The sequence below is a fragment of the Plectropomus leopardus genome, chromosome 17 (assembly GCF_026936395.1).
Source record: "Plectropomus leopardus strain MGB_pleo_1.0 chromosome 17, ASM2693639v1, whole genome shotgun sequence".
Taxonomy (NCBI): Eukaryota; Metazoa; Chordata; class Actinopteri; order Perciformes; family Serranidae; genus Plectropomus; species Plectropomus leopardus.
Genome location: NC_142192.1, coordinates 22,195,672 through 22,214,814, shown reverse-complemented (window position 1 = coordinate 22,214,814; position 19,143 = coordinate 22,195,672). Strand labels below are relative to the sequence as shown.

General features: G+C 42.8%; 1 protein-coding gene across 2 annotated transcripts; it reads right to left on the bottom strand.

The window, feature by feature from the left end:
- Positions 1-669: 669 nt before the first annotated feature.
- On the bottom strand, positions 670-19,143 carry LOC121957929 (ephrin-A1). 2 transcript variants are annotated; one of them, XM_042506747.2, is made up of 5 exons: positions 18,859-19,143; positions 4,191-4,486; positions 2,576-2,641; positions 2,382-2,477; positions 670-2,252 (listed from the first exon to the last, which is right to left on the bottom strand). In XM_042506747.2, exons 1-5 carry the CDS (start codon positions 18,954-18,956, stop codon positions 2,128-2,130), a joined length of 681 nt encoding a protein of 226 aa, XP_042362681.1. In that variant the 5' UTR covers positions 18,957-19,143; the 3' UTR covers positions 670-2,127. The 2 variants fall into 2 exon arrangements, with proteins under 2 accessions (XP_042362681.1, XP_042362680.1); XM_042506746.2 differs by having other exon boundaries at positions 670-2,255; positions 18,859-19,140.

Genomic DNA, 19,143 nt, shown 5'->3' with positions numbered 1-19,143 from the left:
GTCTTAGATGGTTCTGACCCAGTTCTTGTTGGTCTTTGATGGCTTAGCTGGGTGAGGCACCAGTTGGATATGCTGGTGTGACCATCCTGTCAAGCTGTGCACATTTATCTTTATGTATATCCCATGACGGTAGACTTAACTGATTTATGCCCTTTTTCTTCATACCTCTCTCTCATGACACATTTATTTCTCCATACTCAAGGACATTGTGCTGGTTTCAATTTTACGGCAGCTTCCACGGATAAACCAGCTAAAGCGACATCACAGGCTGGTATGAAAGGCTAAATTTTCAAAAATTAATCAAAAACATACCTCGAGCAGGTCAAACAAGCTGGTCAACCGGCTTTACCATCTTAAGCTGGTCAAGCTGTTTTTGTTCGCGCTAAACCCGAAGCTGGAGCTGATGTCATCACTTTGCAGGTGGTCATAAATAAAATATAGAACAAGTTAACATTTCAGCCTGATGATGGTGCTAGATGAAAAGTTAAGAGTTATCACAATTCATCCTGAAGGCGATAATATCGGTGCTAAGTTTAACGGCACTCTATTAAATTTATGGCACTCACTCCAAACCACAAAAACAGTCACACCAACACTGCCAGAGCCATACAGACCACACGATGCTTAGACACGCAAGTATGGCTAAAAATAACTCAAAGAAAACTGATCTGGTTTTCCAAAAATATCTTTTTTTTTTATTTCACATGAAATTTTCACATTTAGCATATTTATCAAACAAGTCTTTTTATATAATCTTCTATATATATTTATATATGTACATATTATACACTTTTTCTTTTTTACTTACACATGTACAAAATTAGGTAACAAGAATTCAGATAAAAAAAGACTGACTTCAATGGTAGTCATACACTGTTGTGCTTTGTTGATCAAGCCAGCCCGTCAGGTAAAGGTGTGCTTGGCAACTCGGTGTGATGCCGTGTCTTTTAGCAATGTGAACTGGAGACTGTAACATTTTAAAAATCATCCAAAACTGTGATTATTACTCTGAAAGCCTAAACAACTGCGCTATGCATTTGGGAATATACGCTTGTGTTGAAAACATGAAGGAAAGCACCATGATACACAGGGTTGGGACCTGTAGTTTGAAAATAATTGATACCAGCACTTCATGTCAGACAGTTTAACCGATGCGGCGGCAGGATCCAACAAACAGAGAAGTCCAGCCTCTCTGCTATACACACAACATCTCAGTGTTTGCTTTTGGCAGAAAAAACATTTGTTTCATCACTCTTTTGAATCAATCGCTCCCGTTTCTTACTCTCACTTCGACTCACACATTTTTTTTTCTTTCACACAAGGAGAGAGAAAACAACCCCTCCACGATGCCAACAGTAAACATTTCGGTTCTTGAGCACATGGTATGTACAGTAAAACTTCTCAGCTGCAAATGTTATAAATTATCTTCACAGAATGTACACAAAACAGTTCAATGTAGTGTGTTTTCATGTCATATGTCAGTGTGTGTGTTGGTGTGTCTGTACTGTGCAGTATTAGTGCTACAGTGTATAAGCACATGGTCGCAAAGGAATGGTAGTCATGAGAACAGCCCCCGTGTCTGTCAATGCTACATTTAGAGAAAGTTATCACTTGGGACATCAATGCCACTCAATACCATTACGATAACAATACAACAGGTAGTACACAATACTCAAGGGTGGAATAGTGTACAAGTTGGAGAGATGACTGATCTTTGGCTCAAAATGTATCCCATCTAAATTTATATAATTCAAACAGAGCTGTTGTCTTGATTGTTCGTCGGCCACTTCCTCTTCAACTTCTGCTATCATCCAAGAGGTTTTTTTTTTTTAGAGCCCTAAAAAAAATCAAGGAGAGCTTGATCTTTCCAAGAAAAGAAATACTGTCACCTTTTAAAAAATATAAGACAAAGCACACGTGCTTCGTCTCAAATGTTCAGGAGTTACTCAGCACGCACAGTGCAAGCGAGTCCATCTGTACTTTACAAGCTTCAAAAGTCTCTCCCCGTGGCCAGCACTGGGCATGGAAAACTGTCTTTTTGAGTCAGTGGTTTCATCCCCACGGACTGTCTTCATTGTAGTCCCTGAAAGAAAAGATGTCTGCCAACAGCAGTCCTTTCATGTACTCTCAGTGCAACAATAGCAGTAATGAAAATGGGACTAGCAATGAGAGGATTGAGAGGGACGTCGCCGTCACCGCAGAGCTCGACCGTACGCTCTTCTGGACGTTTGGCAGGATTACCACCGGGTCATCTGCTTGAAAAGGGGAGATAAAGAAGACACATTAGCAACGCATATTTACACCCTCAAGTAATCCTGAATGTGCCTGGATTGTTTTAAGGTCAGGGATAATTAGAGAGGACGCAGGGTTGGTCAACATACCTGCAGGCAGTCTGTTGGACGGGTTGTGAACCCCACCCCCAGTTCCAACTCCAGCCCCACCTGTGCCTCCTTTAGCCACTCTGGCCTCTTGAGAGCCTGAAAGAAAAACATCATCAATTACTTAGCTGGGATCTTGCACAAAACTATCAAAAGCAACTGTGATGCTCTCCTTATAGCCAGCAGGTTTAACTCACCATCAACAGCTACGACGTCCACCCTGAGCCTGAGGCACTCCTGTCCGTGGTGGTGCAAAGGTTTGGCTGCAGGGGAGAAACAACACAGACGTTAACATCCTAACTAATGCACTTATCCTCCACTGGCCCCTTAATTCACCTTCATGCATGCGCCCACACACACAAACACTTGGCAACAGACAGACGCAGGGACAAAAGCTTAGGAAGCCATCTGTGACCAGACGCAGCGTGTCTTGTCCTGCAGTTTATCTAATTACAGCCGTGGTCAGGGTGACAACGCTACTTGCTCTTTGTGGTCACATTGTAGCAGGGTGAGTGTTGTGTAAACTTGGCAAACTGAGCCGACACCCCAGTTTATGTCCATTTTAAGAACTGGACAACATGCTTCACTGTATCACGGTTAGTAGAGAAAAACAAAGGAAAGCTGCCATCAGTCGGTCAGTAACACCAGACTGAAATATATCGACAATTCTTAGATTGATTGCTATGACATTTTCTCATATGGATCCCATATAATGAATCCTAATTATTGGATAGGTTGCCATGTTATGTTTTGGAGGCTGTCATCTGCCAAAATACGCCACCATTGGTTGTTTTTACAAGAAGAAAAATGACCCATATTTATGTTTTTTGTTATTTGGCAACCTCTGCAAACTTCCCCTCTTGTAGTATTCATCACCTTATAGGTAGAAATTATCTGAAATCTCCAAGTTCACGAGTTGGGACGTCTTAAGAAATAGTGGAGACCACGAACCTTAATTTTTTTTTGATGAGTGGTAAATTGACATATGTATATATAATTTTAGTCGTTGATATTTCCAATGACCTCTGCCATAATGCCTGCATTACGTGTCCTGCTCTCTGGCTTGCTAAGTCATTAACCTTGGTGGCTGCTACACGCCAACAGTTGCTTCCATGTTGCTGTTGCCTAGCAACGGTGCTCTCATGACTGACGTCAAGCATACAGCAACTAAGTATGCGGTAACCACCAGCTCGCAATTTCCATTTAAAGTTTGCAGTAGTAATTATTACGGAAGCAAAGAGGGAAGTCAGGTGACGTAGTATAAAGAGTGGCCAAGTCTGCTCGGGGCGGGAAGATGGAGACATCAAACAAACACAGGAGACCGCTGTTTGTGTCTCTTATGAAATAAAAATTCAATGTTGAGTTTTTTTAATTACCTTTGTTTTAATGTTTTTGTTTTTTTTTAAACCTAATAAATATGTTTTGTCACATAAACCAAACTCTATAGATTTTGTGCAACAATGACCATTTCACAAAGTTAGTGTTTTAAAACTGCAATTGTAAACAGTCATAAATGAGCTATCCTGTAGTCCACTGGAAGGTGCGATAATTTAAGAAATGATAGTGTGGGTTGCATTCAGATGTAGGAACATACAGCCTATGTGGTGGTATGGATTTAAGAACTTGCTGAATATGGTACACACTTTTGTGTCCCCCTCAGGATGAATTGTAATAATTTACAAATACCTGCAAAGCTATTGACATTCTCTCAGCTCAGATTTACTTTAGCAAACCGTACTTCTCAAACTTATTTAAAAAGTCTGACTAGCAAACACAGTGACAAATCTGAAAGGCAGCTATAGTGACACTTACAGATATAATAGTAGCTTTCCCCTTGGCGGAACTCCTTTCCAAGAGTAAACGGAGTAAAACGCTGAAACTTTTCTGAGAACTTCTCAGGGGCGTGAGGAGCAAACGGATGGCCGCACTCCCACCGCATCTGGTCGTACGACTGGGGCTTGCAGGATTCGTAGTCCTCACGCTCCACCATGTACAGCACGTATCGCTCAGCGTCCAGCAGCGGCACCTCACCCTGAGGGTAATGGGGGCAGACAATGTCCAGGTAGTCATTGAGCTTCACCTCCACGGTGTAGTCGTCCCATAGAAACCTGCAGGGAGGAGGCAGAGGGGGACCGTTATGCAAGTGGCAGGAGACTGATAACCGTGCTTATAGCATCAGAGTGGTAATAAATATAAGCCTCAAAACCTGTGATTATATATTGATCGGCTGCATGCCAGCGTACAACAGGGAAATCAGAGGAAAGACTGAGAGGCATGGGAGTGAGAGATAGAGAGAGTTTGTAAGTGACGATATATGTGTGTGTTGGAGTGGAATGAAGAGGGGAAAACGCAATGAGGATGATCTGCAGAGAACATGTGCATAAATATGGATGAACATGAGGCCCGTGTAGCTGCTGCTCGCCGCCTTGTCGAGAGTTAGCACTGAATGCACATTGATCCCACGTCCTCCAGGAGTTGAATGATGTTTACAGAGAAACATTAGCAGTCAGTTAGCCCGTCAAGACAGGAGATGAGTATCGACATCTGCAGGGCTACGCACACAAACACCCACACAGATAAAGAGGCAGAATGCATGATGGAAATTTCACTTTAACAGAAGCAGACACATGAACCTGAGTTTACGTAGGAGCTGTGGTGGAAGAAGTATGCAGCTCCTTTACTTAAGTAAAAGTGCTAGTACCACACTGTGAAAATACTCTGTTACAAGTAAAAGTTCTGCTTTGAAGATGTTATTTAAGTAAAAGTAAATAAGTAACAAAAAAAAAATCATATAATGAATAAATTAAAAAACTCAAAATTATTTAAAAATTATTAGAAAATGACTTAAATATTCATCTTCTTTCATTTAATTTACTGTCAATTAACTAATAATTTCAGCTGTACTTGTATAAACTGTTGATTTAATTTATAACAAAAAATATTTTACAAAACTCTTGTGTTTTTTATGCAAAACAGTAAGTACCTCAGATTTGTACTTAAGTAAATGCATTTAGTTACATTTCACCACTGCTTAAGAGAGGGTAAAAGGATAAAAATAAAAGGTGACATGTGTTTTAACCCATTCATTAGACGGACACATAGAAAATGAGTCTGGTGACGGCCTGTAACCGTCTCCCACCACACTCCCTCTCATTACAAATACATAGAGACAGTCAGACTGTCTGCCTCCCCTTCATTCCTCCCTGCATCCCTCCCTTCGCTCCTCCACCCTCTTTACGATGGTCTTCAAGTAAACTCCCTCTCCCCTTGGACGTGGGTCAAAGAGCCTTCACAGAAAACTTTTAAGCCTCCTTCGCATGTCCACAAACACAATTAAATTATGACAGAAAGACTTTGCATACTCTGAGGCACTTTAAATTGGCCTTATCTGAACTGTCCATGACTCTTTTCCCCTCCAGGATTTTCTTTCAGAGATATTACGAGTTTATCTCCAGGGAATTGCCACTAAAGGTATTTCAGCTTTGTCCCCTTCCCCCTGACTGAGTGACTGCTCCAGGGGCGGCTCTCAGCTAATGCTCTCCTCTCAGCCAAAGCCATCTATCAGCAGCCCGGAGCGGTAGCTGGCCACTAGCAACACACACGCACACACACACACACACACACACACACACACACACATAAAACTCACACACACTTCCCCAGTAATTCCCATCTATCAACAACATAAAGCAGTAGCTACCTACTATTTGCACCCACCGAACCCACACACACACACACACACACACACACACACACACACGCCTCCTCCCCCGGCCCTGAGCTCCACAGCGATGCCTATCAGTTTACCGTCTCCTACTGTTCTGAATCACCGGGGGTTCCCTGAGAATGGATGAAATTTGACAGACTTCAGTATTTTCACAACACACACAGAGAATGTGTGTCTAATATAAGGTTTTGTTGCTTTTGCAATGAATACACGAGTGCTTCATCGGGCTTCCAAAGAGAGGCAGGCAGCCAGTGTGAGTTACTGACTGCTATTTTATCAGATCTGCAGATCTCAAAGAGTTATGAGTTCCCAAAAGCCGACAGCAAAGATGCTCGACTTTCAGCCCGCGGGCCAAATCTGGACCCTTATATGGTCCTGGGTGCCCCCCCAACCATTTTCTAATTCACAATAAAAATAAAGTGATTTACACTGGGAATTGATTTTGTAACTGTATTATACATAAGGTGCCAGAGTGCATAAAAAATATTAAAATGAACTTGTTTATCAAAAAAGTGCAAGTGGACGATCCACCGCACCCCCCAACAGAGGTCCTAACCAAGCCCCTAATGTCCTAAAATCTGGGAAACATCCTAAAATCCTTGAAAGGTCCTAATATCCTAAAAACAACAAAAAAAATCCAATAAACATCCACAAATCCTAGAAACATCCCAAATTTCAAGAAATGTCCAAAAATCCAAGAAACGTCCTATGAAATCAGAAAATTGTTCTAAAATCTGAGAATCTTTCTAAAACCAGAAATATCCTAAAATCCCCCCTAAAAACTAGAAACATGTACGGCGCTGCTGCAACTGGCCCCTGGCCTCTTGTCATTTCGCAAAAGTGGCCCACAAGCAAAGCAAGTTGAGTATCCCTGGCCTACAGGGTGCTAATCGGACACCTTTGCCACAGAAACAAAACCACCACTGGAGCAGATTTTTCTCTGCGAGTTCAGTCGTTTTCTCATAAAAACCCCTGAATGTAACAAGCAGCATTTGGGGAGTTTGTGTTTGTGTGACAAGCTCCATATGTGTGACTGACGATCAAAGTGCGCAGGCACAGGCCCCTGTTGCTCGTTAGCTGCTGTTGTTGTTTTTGGCCAGGGGGTCTCCCTGGTACCCCGTGGTAAAAGGACAGACGCTGTGGCTCCAAACATCGTGCCCTGACTCCTGCTCCCCCTCTGGCTCCCCTCCACCTCCCTTTACCCCTCTCCGCCTGACTGCATTCCCTCAATACTGATGACCAGATTAGCCGGCAACCATTATAACAGCAACACAGTGCCATTAGAAAACAAGCACCTTTTTAGTATACCGTTGAAACTTCCATCTAACTGTGCTGATAATAGTTTGCCCCAGCCAACTTTCGGTGGGGGGGAGAGCAATAATTATCATTTTGCCATGGTCCAGACAGCTTAGTGCTTATCTGCAGTTTGCCTGCCACGCTCTGTTTACCAGATTGGCGCTAAAGTGTTTTTTCCCCCTGCCACTTTCAATTCCAGTCGAATCGATAACACTATTGAACAAACACTGTTGTCTGCTTTTGCCTGACAGAGTTATCATCCCCCAGCAAACACTGAAAACACACACAAACAAACTCCCCGTACCAGATCCCTCCCTCACTGCGAGCCCCGGATTACAAACCGGTTGTGGTATGCTCTCAATGTGTTCATCAAAAGGGGGTCGAAGGGGGGCGCAATTAAAACACAAAAAAGGGTATTAAAGTTGCCCCGGAGGGGGGTAATTATGCCCTCCTGCTCCCCACTTCCCAGCCCCTTCAGGCTGAGAGTTTGTGGGGGAGGCGGAGGGCATGAATAGGCGTGGGCAGGGGGGGTCAAAGGGCTTGAGTTGGAAATGGCTTTTGAAGTTTCCCCTCAGTGAGAGTATCTATGCGAGTGCTACAGTTGCTTTATCAATGCCACTGTTTCATACAGTGTCCCTATTCACAACGTGCCCGCGCTGATGAAATACCTCACTTAGCAGAGAACAGTGGCTGAATACGCACCCGGGGAGGCCGGCTAGCCCCTTTTATTAATGGCAAATAGTTTTAATTATCCCGCTGCCTTTTGTTCCCCTCTAACGCCTCGCCATTGAAACTTTCCACATCATCTGCTTAATTAACTGATTGGAGTAACGCACTTCAAAAAGAGCTCGGGCCTCTGTGTGAAAAGGTTTAGCTAACAAAGTCAAATCATGCCACCTTCACTTTAGCAGACAAAATCCTCCCTCTCTCCGTCTCCCCTCAGTGTGTGTCCCTTGTCGTTTTCCTCCTCCAGACTGTTTCCTTCTCTCTGTCAATGGGCTGTCTTGATTTATTCCCATTGTTTATCCCGGGACGCTGTCTTTTAATGACAGCGATGCTCGGATCTTCAGCAGGAGTAACAGCGCGGAAGAGTTGTGTTCGCTATTTAAGGATGATTTGTGGCCGATATGCAGAGAGGATTGTGTGTGTGGTGTCTGAGACTTTTTTTGTTTGTGTTGCATCTGCAGAGCATCTGAGGAATCTGGGAGTGTGTTTCAGTCATGATAAGGTGGAGAATAAATGCCAATAATGAGCACTGATGATACTGAGGGAATGTCAAGTGGACAAATGTGTGTGTCTGTGCACAATCTGGTGAAAAATAGACTACAGGCTGTTCCCGGCTGCTCTTCCTCCTATCCTAAGAAGGAATTCCTGATTTATTGGAGCCTCTTCAGGAGCAGGAGTCTAATCTCTCCTCTTTAATCTCTTTGGCCAGCATTTTGCTTTCTTCTCCACCTCTACCCCCCCTCCTTTCATCCATCCATCACCCTCTCATCTCTGCACTCTATCGCCCTGTGGAATGCTGGACCTCTGAGGCGAAGAGGCCGCAATGTGGATCAAAGGTCGGACAATCGCCAAGTCAGCACCGGAGAATTTCTTTACACGGACAGTCAGCAAGAAGGTTGCTCTGTGCATTTTAAATCCTATAGATGGGAATCGCTCGCTTTAAAGATCGATTCAGATCTATTTTAAGGTCCGTAAAGGCCATCGTAGGACAAACTATCTGACCAATTAATCTTAAACAGGAGCTCTTTTCTACTTCTATCTCTACTCCTCACCCTAAACTAACAGGTAGAGATCTTGTCTACCTGTCGTGTCTCTCTTTTTGAACCGGATCCATTCAGGACTCATGGATCCATGGTGCTTTCTATCAAACCAGCCTTGCGTTTCCCCGAGTTTTGATCAGAAACATTGTAATCAAGGAAGTGTCATCAGCAGATTGGGCGTTGCATAAAACAATTATGGACCAACTATTAATGAGACCAATGCAGAGTATTTTTCTGATGTTTTTTTCACTTAATGTCTCTGTTGTTGCTTTTTTCATTCTCCTTCGAAACCTGTTCAATATAGTCTCTTTTACACTGCCTGTTCAAGGCAGGAATACTGCACTGTCTTGTCAGCTTATTGTAATGCCAACTTGCCATTCTCTGTAAAAGGAAAGCTCGGGGCATATGGGACAGAGTTGTCTCGCCTTTGAGTTGACAATGGATAGTAACAATGCCGAGAAATGGTCTACTCAAAAGGGACGATGGGAACATGCACAGGAAGGGTGTGAAGTTTTGATGGCATGTTATGTATTTGTCCCACTGCAGCTAACAGCAGTTAGCTGCTATCTGAAGAAAGAAGGACAGTGGCCAAAAATGTCCACAAATTGGGAAAACAATGAAACTTGAAAGCTCCTTACCCACCGAGCAGGGGACGAGATCAGCCGCCATTTATTTAACTAGGGCCATGAAATGATTGTTTCTGCTATGCTGTGCCAAAGTTATTGTTTATAACGTGCTGCCGACTCATTGCTATATGTCACACTGGTGACACAGACGCTGGTGTTTTACATGTCACGCCTATCACGCCTTTTTTGCTTCCGTGATGCCGGTATGCTGTCGAAAATCACACACTGGAGCGGCATGGTGCTGTTGATGTTTGCTCCAATGTAAAACTGCACAGTTTTTTTCAGATGATTTCTAGCTAAATGTCTGTTGTTGCCATCTTCTCTTCCCAACTTGTACAATACGACACCATCATAGATGTCGACATAATTCCCACTTCATGTTAGGAAAACCTTGCTATCTTTTGGTTCCAGCTGCAACTTTTCAGGTTCTCAACCGGTTCAATTTTGGTCGAAATGCTCCGAGTGGATCACATTTAGGTGCAGGAACCATAACAGAGCCCATTCCATGTTATGTTACATGTGGAAATGGAGCATCAGAGGCCTGCACAGTCACCCTAATCACACAAACATGATTATTTTCCACTTTGGTTTTATACACGCCATTAATGTGACCCAAAAGGTGACTGACATGCGTCGCAGATGAGTGAACCGGAATGTGGGGACCACCTAATCGGCTCGTCCAAGCTGGGATTATTGGGTGGGGCAGAGGCTGAGCTCTGGTCCATTCATCAGCACCAGACCCTGCTTAATACAGGGGCTTAGAGTGGACAGCGAGGCCCAGAGCAGGGGCTGAGGGGCTGGGGACGGAGTAAGGGGTGAGATAGGCTGGGTGGAGTTTTTTTTTTCCATCCCTATTGTTCTCACACAGAGACAGGGTATTACTCCTTTACACTGGAGTTTTGGAGTTCAAAAAGAGACACACTGGCTATGGATATGTGTGTGTGTTTAAGTGTGTCCATGGTTGTTGAGGGGAAAGTGAGAGGTGTTAAATGAAAGGACACAAGGGAGCTTTTTCTTCTCAAGATATATCTATGAAAGTCTCCACGAGGAAGGTGGCACATCAGATGAAGCCTTTCCGAGGTGCATCACGACTTTAGTTAAGCGGGACTGTTTAACGTTCAAACTCTTTTTGTTTCATCTGTCTTATCTATTCATCCATCACTGTCAGCTGTCCCCTCCCACTCTCTGTCCGTCTTTCATCACTCAATAAGCAAACCAGATCCTCATGTCAACTCTGTCCCTCCCCCCAACCCCAGACTTGCTGAACCAAACTGTTTCTGGTGGTATTCCAAATATGCAACTTTCCAACCCGCCGTTTTGCAGAGCACAATGGGCATGCCGGGGTCGTCATAGAAACAAATATGGTCCAACTCATTTTGGGTCCTCCCTTTTAACATAATATTCCAGCCTTCATTCTTTGCACCGTTTGACTTTTTGCTATCCGTCTAAATCAGCTTTCACCCCCGTCCGTCATTCAACTTTTGTCTGCGTGGATCATTGGTCATTCTGCCTGCGTTCCTGGCTGAACTCGCCGGACTCCTTTTGCCACCCAGCTACAGCGACAAAGCTTTAATTCCAGCGGAGGAATAATTGGCTGATTCCACCGCACTAAGGAGGCTTAGATGAATACATATGCTCTTTCCAACTGTCTCACGCTGTCCCCTGAGCCATTTGTATCTTATAAGGGCCAGAACACAAAGGTCACGACTGACATCACATTTCTCAGGAGGCAAATATCTGTACAAGAAAATCGATTTTGCTGGATTGATTTCAACATGGCAAAACTTTCATGTTTTTTTTTCTCCTGCAAACACAATCTAAGCTTGTGGCTTAATGAATTCCACTGGGAAACAATATGCGAGTACAAGTCACAGTTATTGAATGGATTTTTTTATGTAGTTGTCTTGCTTACAGATACCTGCACTGTAAAATCAGACAAGTTGATCTTTCTTTAGATAATCTTGGAAAAAGTAAATATAACTATAAATCCTAAGATATGTTTACTTTATATCTAAGTGTTAAGTTTACTTGAACTTTAGCTGTATTTACTTAACTTTGTGAAGTTATTGCAACTTAAAAATGACAGGTGAATCTACCTTGTACCGTGTTGTCAACTTAAATAAAAGTTAGTGTGACTTTACTTCATTATCACGGAAATGATTTTGCCAATGATGAAAATGTTAACAAGAACGTACAAATCTGATTGACTAGTTTGTAAGCAGCAGAATACAGATATGTCGCACATTAAACTTGGTTTACTGAAGTTCATAAAACTTAGAAACATTGACTTAATTAAACATGTCATTTTTAAGTTGCAACAGCTTCACAGAATTAAGTAAATATAATTGAATTTTAAGCAAACTTAACAATTAGATATAAATATAAATTAAGAGTAATAGTTATATTCACCTACATTTTCACTGTTTTTTTTAAGTTAAATGAATTTGTCAGCTTTTACAGTGTATTAGTAATGATGGTAATAATATATCTGACCTCTAGGGGGTGGCAGTATTTGCTGAGGGAACATGTTTACACACTAAACCCAGACATCCAACAAACAGGAGAAAAAAAAGGCTGGAGAAAAACATAAAAGTTGCACAATGAGTCTTATTTACACAACAAAACAAACACAATGGTTCATTTTCAGAGATAATATCTGACTCTTTCTGCCTAATTCTTCCTCATCCAAACACATATTCACTGTTGAGGACTCGACAAACAAGTCTGGAGGACACACTGTCTCTATCTCAGCCTCACACACACGCACACACCATGAGAAAGAAATCATAAATCTGTGTACTAATGGAGTGTTTCTTCCTCTCTGGTTTTTGTGATGGCGTTGGAGAGTTGTGAAGCAGTGCAGAGAGGAGGAGCAGAGTGGGAAGGAGCAGGGGAAGTCTGCTGCAGAGATAAGGATGGGCAGGGGGCAGCGAGACGGGGTTGGCTGGGGTGACACTGATCAGAGGAGAATCCCAAATAGAGACGCACAGAGATTTGACAGCAGCGCAGGCAGGGAGGCGGCTCCCGAATCATCGTCAAGTCTCGACAGTTGAGCACATCCCTCATAAAAAATCATGAATCACTGCTAATCCACTTATTCTTAAACATATTCATTCCTCAAACAAGCCTGGGAAATTCAATCAACTCCCAAGTCCAGACCTTTAAAGTCTTGCGTGTGTTGGTGTGAGAACTGTATTGTTTATTGTGCAGACAGGATACGCTGTTTTCCCGGGAAAAGACGTAGCCAGGAAGTGCAGCACTTCACAGGGAAACACAGAGCAGACAGCGTGCAGACTTTGGTAACACCGACACAGCACGCCTGCGGGAAGTTGAAACCTTTGGCCTGATTCTCTATCTAGTGCAGTCAATAAAAACAAGCCCTCCCGCCATTGACACTGGTAACAACAAGTGGGAATGTCGAACAAGAGGAAAATCAGCTTTTGGGAAAAAAAGAAAAACTCTCATCAATATGGTCACCGAGCTTCTTACAGACGATTACGGACTGTAAAGATAGGCGACGTCAACACACTTCAATGAGTATTGAGCCTATAAGAGGCGATTACTATCCAATCTCTCATAGTATTTTCCCCCAGATTGAATTCACCAGACAGATTACAAACCCAGATTAAGGGTGGTGGGAGGGGACAGACGATGCGAGAAAAAGATGGAGGTAGACTTAGGAATTTACTGAAGAGATGTGGATGGCTGTGGAGGGTTTAGAGCGAAGGCTGGATTAGGAAGTGAAGTGGGAAACCTGGATGTTTTTCGAGGAAAGTAGCTTCGGTTCAGATTACTTGGAAATCGCAAGAAATCCCGGATCTATTGTGTCCACCTAATCACGGCCGCTGACTACGTTATCCTATCTTTCAACCGTTTAACACGTACGCGCTCACATGCACAGAAGGCAAACGTTTAACCTACTCCTACACGTTTTCTCTTCATTCAAGTTTCATGGTTTGAGTTCTCAGACTGGCTCTTCCACTTCCACAGCTTCAGCAAGACACTCAAGAGCCACGGTTCATACGTGTTTTTACCAAGACATTTCTATGACTTTTCCATGTCTGAAAGGCAGATTTTACAAACCATAAGTTCTCTGAAATCACTATCGTTACTCCTTGTCTGTTCTTTTTCATTACTATATAATTATTTATATTATTTTTTTTTATTCAAAGCAGGATTAAGCAGCTGAACTAATAAATGAATGGGATATATTTAAAATATTTGGGCTTTTTTTTGTGTTGTTGATTTTTAAATGAAACCGTTCTGGAGGTTTTTCTTTCCATTTTTTTGACATTTTTTTCTCTTTAAAAAGTTTGTTGATTTTTGAGGAAAATATGCCTTCTAAACTCGTGGGCCAGATGGTTTGGAGGCATGTTTTCTTTTTTTTTTATCAACAAATCACAAAAAATTACAGCCAGAAGCTGTAAAACCAGAAATTATTATTGGATTGTCAATTTTCAGATGGTCCCTGAACACATCATGTGTTATTATACAGGTTTGTAAAACAAAATGTCATGCCTTATCCAAAACTTTCAGGGTATACTTAGTTTTCCAGACTTTTCAAGGCCTGAAAATTGCTATTTGCAAATTCCATGGCTTTACAGGTTTTTACCAACCCTGAAGAGGGGAGAAGCGTATATACATACATGGACCGACAAGTAAAGAAAAATGAGGGGAAAAAAGAAACAGGTTAGCTGGGAAGACTTGAGTGGCTTTTCATAAGGAGGTAGAAGAAGGAAGCCTTAAGAAAGAGAGTTGAGGGAGGGAAAAAAAAGCGTGAAGGAAAGGGCAAAGTGCCTTGTGACGGATCGCCATGGGTGCCAAGAACGATAAAAAAATTCCACACCTCTTAGCATGCTTCCCTCCTTCCCCCCTTCCCCAAGAGCCGGAGTTGGAGGTGAGGAAATAATAGACTGAAAAGGGACAGCTTGTAAAGTTGAGATAAAAGCTGGTGGAGGAGCGAAGGGGACCGAAAAGACAGGCGGGGGAAGAATGAGAGTTTCCCAGAGGCAGAGCCACGGCCGTGTGAAGAGGGGCTGGCCTGAGTGGCAGCCTGTATTCAGGGACCACCGCCGTGACAGAATGACTGACAGATTGATAGAGGCTGTGCCACTTCATCACATAGCGAACTCTGACCCCCCAATCGGTCACACCAGTTACTATTCTCTTTCTGTGGCTCACCGTGAAGACCATTCCCCCAATTTGTATGGGAAGCATCACAAAAAACACCCATATTGACTGGATAAATACCAAAAAAAAAATCCTTCGTGTGGGTGAAACATACCTTAAATAACTCCCTCGTTTGAGCCAGCACAGCACAAAGAGCATATTCAATTAAATGGATTAAACCACAGTGCCAGCAATGTAAGCGAAAACAATCTTGAAGCGTATTTTGCGGTTTTTAGAAAATCAAAAAGCTCATTAGGAATGCATAGAGTGTAAGAGTTAAAGCGAGGTAATGTTAAAATAAACTGCGGATCAAACATGTGCATGAGAGAGAGAGCCATGAAACGGTTAACAAACTCGCAGAAGTGGAGACCACAGAACCGAGTTGAAAAGGGAACCTGGCCAAGAAGAGGGGGAGGGAGGTGCTGGAGAGAGGGAGAGACAGGTACAAAGCAGAGGAGGAGGAGGAGGAGGAGGAGGTGGTCTACTCCTGCTCTGTCAGCAGGGGAAAGAGGGGAAAGGGAGGAAGAGGCATTGAATGAGCAGATTATTGCCTCACATTGGACATTGCAGAGTACAGAGGGCTCCTGGGATGATGTTAACATCAATCATGGCACATGTGTGTGTGTGTGTGTGTGTGTGTGTGTGTGTGTGTGTGTGTGTGTGACTGGGGTTAATGTGTACAAGAGTGTGTGAGTCACTTGAATCTGGTGATGTTTTGAGTGCTCACACACATATGCTTCTGCACAGACACTCCCTTCAACAAAAGACACGCACGCACACTGGCATGCAGGGGCCCGAAGTGACTGGGCATACTGGTGAGCCTCTTTCTGGGAATCAACCGGTACTGGTGATTAAGCTGTTGCAAATCAGACACAAAAGGTTACAAATATGCAGACAAAGAAAAGGTCAGAAAGTGCTGAAACTGTCGGGAACAGATTTCACTCAGGCTGAAACCAAGTAAAAGTTCGGGCAGACCGACCTTGAAAGTCAGCAGGCGTAAAGGTGCACTCACACACGCGCATATTAGTGTAGAGCAGGACAAGGCAACATATGGATATAGTAATATAGTGATATGAGACTATATCTAGTCTTAGATTTTGGATATTGTAATATCTTAAGTGTGTTTTCCTGGTTTTACAGGATTTCTCAGGGGTGGATTATCAGACAATGGTTCCCTGGGCACAGATACGGAAAAGCCCCCCCCCCCCATCTTTCCTACATCAGAGAAAGACAATCACAGTTTTTCACCCTCTTTTCGTGCATCTTTTTGCAATTTCATTTCTCTTTGTGATTGTTTTGCGCCTTTTGTACCTACTTTTGTGTCTCTTTGCAGGTCATTTGCATCTTTAGGTGGTCATTTTGAATCGTTTCCTGATTTTACAGGATTTACAGTAAAGTGATGTTATTTTCAGGGGCAGATTTTTAGACAACAGGCTCCTGGGCACAGATATCTAAGAGTCCTGAGCCCAGTAGGGCATTTCAGTAATCCGTCCATGCTCATTTTCTTAAATGTTCCAGTTGTTCTTTAGTCATTATATATTGATAACGACTCTTTATCAAAAATCTCATTGTGTAAATACATTTTTAAAGCACCAATAGTCAATCTTCCATACTGTTGCAATAATGCCATCAAGGTATTTGGTCAAAAATATCCTGGTATTTATTTCATTTTCTCCATATTGCCCAGCCCAGGTATAGAGCAGAGCCACTGCACATGTATATGCATGACTGTGTGTGTTGTTAAATCCCTCAACAAACACACAGTGAGAAAGGAAATTAGCCTGCCCCACATGGGGCAAAGTGATCAATCTCTAGATCAATTTGATTAACAACAGCTCTCTGGCCAGCGGGATGGAACAATCAACTGAAACCCAGAAGGAATAACACATCTCACGAGAGAAAAGATGGACGTCAACACGCTATATCAAGTGACGGGTCAAAGGGGAGAGCAGATTGCTGGGGAATGATGAAAAGTACCAAATGAAAACATCTCAGAGACTCTGTGCTTTTTCTGCGAATACAGGATTAAGAGTAGCCAAAGGGAGAGATTTAGCACAGTCATCCGGAAAAAAAATAGCAAGTGCAAGAGGACGGATTACCAGTATATATACAGGAGTGATCACAGTCGTTCCACAGCGGGGAAACAACAAAAACCATCTGGGACATCGCTCTGATTTTCCGAGCTTTGTCCCCAATAATTGTGACCTCTCTGACTGAAAGCTACAGTTTTAACCACAGAGGTGATCTAGATGGTTGAGTGTAAGCTTGTGGGGGAATATTAGAATATCTGCAACCAAGACGAGACTTGTGTTTGCACAGCAGAGGGAGAGTGAGCACAGCACTGATTGATTTAGATGGCGTCAGCTGCTGTGATTGAGTGTCCTAGTTTGTGATTGAGTGATTGTCTGCCAGAGGTCCCTGTTTGTGCTTGCCCATCCGACTGGGAGTGTTTGTGTGTGAGTGCACGTAGAAGTTCGTTCATCGAGTGTAAACCTCCTCTGAACCCCGGGCCCATTTCACCCCAGCCGTCATCAAACATAATTCTAATTGACCCCCACTTATTCCGTATGGCCCCTAACCCCGACAATTTGAGCTCCAATTTCTCCTCCCTGAGCAATCCATCTCTCTCCCACAGCGTGACCTACCGGGCAGGCCTCAAGTTACCTCTTCTGTCTCTGTCATACACCATTATTACTCGTCTTACCACCTGAAATATGAACACCCCTATGTCTCCCTGACAGCCACGTAAACCCCATGTGATATCTCTTGATTTAGGAGACACAGCAGCCTCCCACTCCACGCAGAGGTTAGGACTCGTTGTCAGATGGGGAGGATATTGCAAGAGATATTTCAACACGTTGTGCTGTGAGTCAGACCTGTAAAACCAACACACAAAAAATATAACCCTCGCCAGGGAAAAATCCACCCCTATAGGATTTCAGCTTGTTGAGAGAGCACCAAAATAACAGCGAAAAATACAAATACACTGACTTTTATCAGTGTGATTGAACTCAGTGGTATTCTGCTTAATTATGGCTGCAATCCTATAATAAATAAACTCAGAAAAATGTAGAAAAGAAGCATAAAGAGTGAAATAATTAGATGTTTTTCAGTAATTGGTCATGTCCTGAAACAAGGGTGTAGGTTGTATTTCAATATTAGTGGTGGAAAAGGGGGTTTGGGGGTACCCTGACAGAAAATTCCCTGCATTTTGGTGAAATTTTATGCACAAATTTGTGATTTTTTTTTGTATTGATTTATGGTGAAAATGTATAATTTCTCACCAAAAAAATCCCCCTGCTTCTTTCATATTTTTATGGATGGGAAAAATGCACGTTTAAAATATTTAGGGGGACGTGCCCCCACGTTCCCCCCAAGTCTACGCACTGAAATGAAAAAACAACAACAACTTGCATTTCTCTGTCCATAAAAACCCAAATTCTTTCCTCAAAAGTATGCTGTTAGCTCACTGTCAGTTCCCAGAGATAAAAAGATGACATAACGTGGTGTAAATAATCCTCAGCATAGGTACACAGATTGTGAAACGGATTAAATCTGAACAGGTTGGACAAAGTATTACAGGTAAACAGCCCCATAATAACAGGTTCGAGCCAGAAAGGGAGGGGGAGGGAGGGAGAGACTCCCAACTGTCCCGCATTATCATGACAACAGCAGCCAGTTGCTTCCATCACATATTCATCACAACAGTGAGAATATGCATGAGTCGCAACTATTTTAATGCATCTTTAGTGCAATTTTGACGTAATCTGCCCTGATAATTAGATTAAAAGTTGTTTTATACCTAAGATGCTAAACAATTTTGTTTTTGCATTCACAAATAATAAAGTGATGGGTTCGAGTGCACTGAATCAACACAAATAAAAAGAGATATTTACTTTGGGTTGGTGCTGTTCCAGTAGACGCTGTGTCGCTCCGCTGAAGCAAACCAGGCGCAGACGCTCACAACGAAGCCCACAATCCAAACCAAATCCATGGTGGAGAGCAGTGGAGGCGTGCAGAGACGAAGCACAACTCAGGTACGGCTGTGCAAGAAAATAAAAAAAAGTTCACCGAGAAGAGCTCGTCCACACGCACCTGGAGATCGCGCGCTCAACAACACACTTCACGTGGCTCGTAAAAAAAAAAAAAAAAAAAAGCAAGTAGATTCACAGAGGTAATAA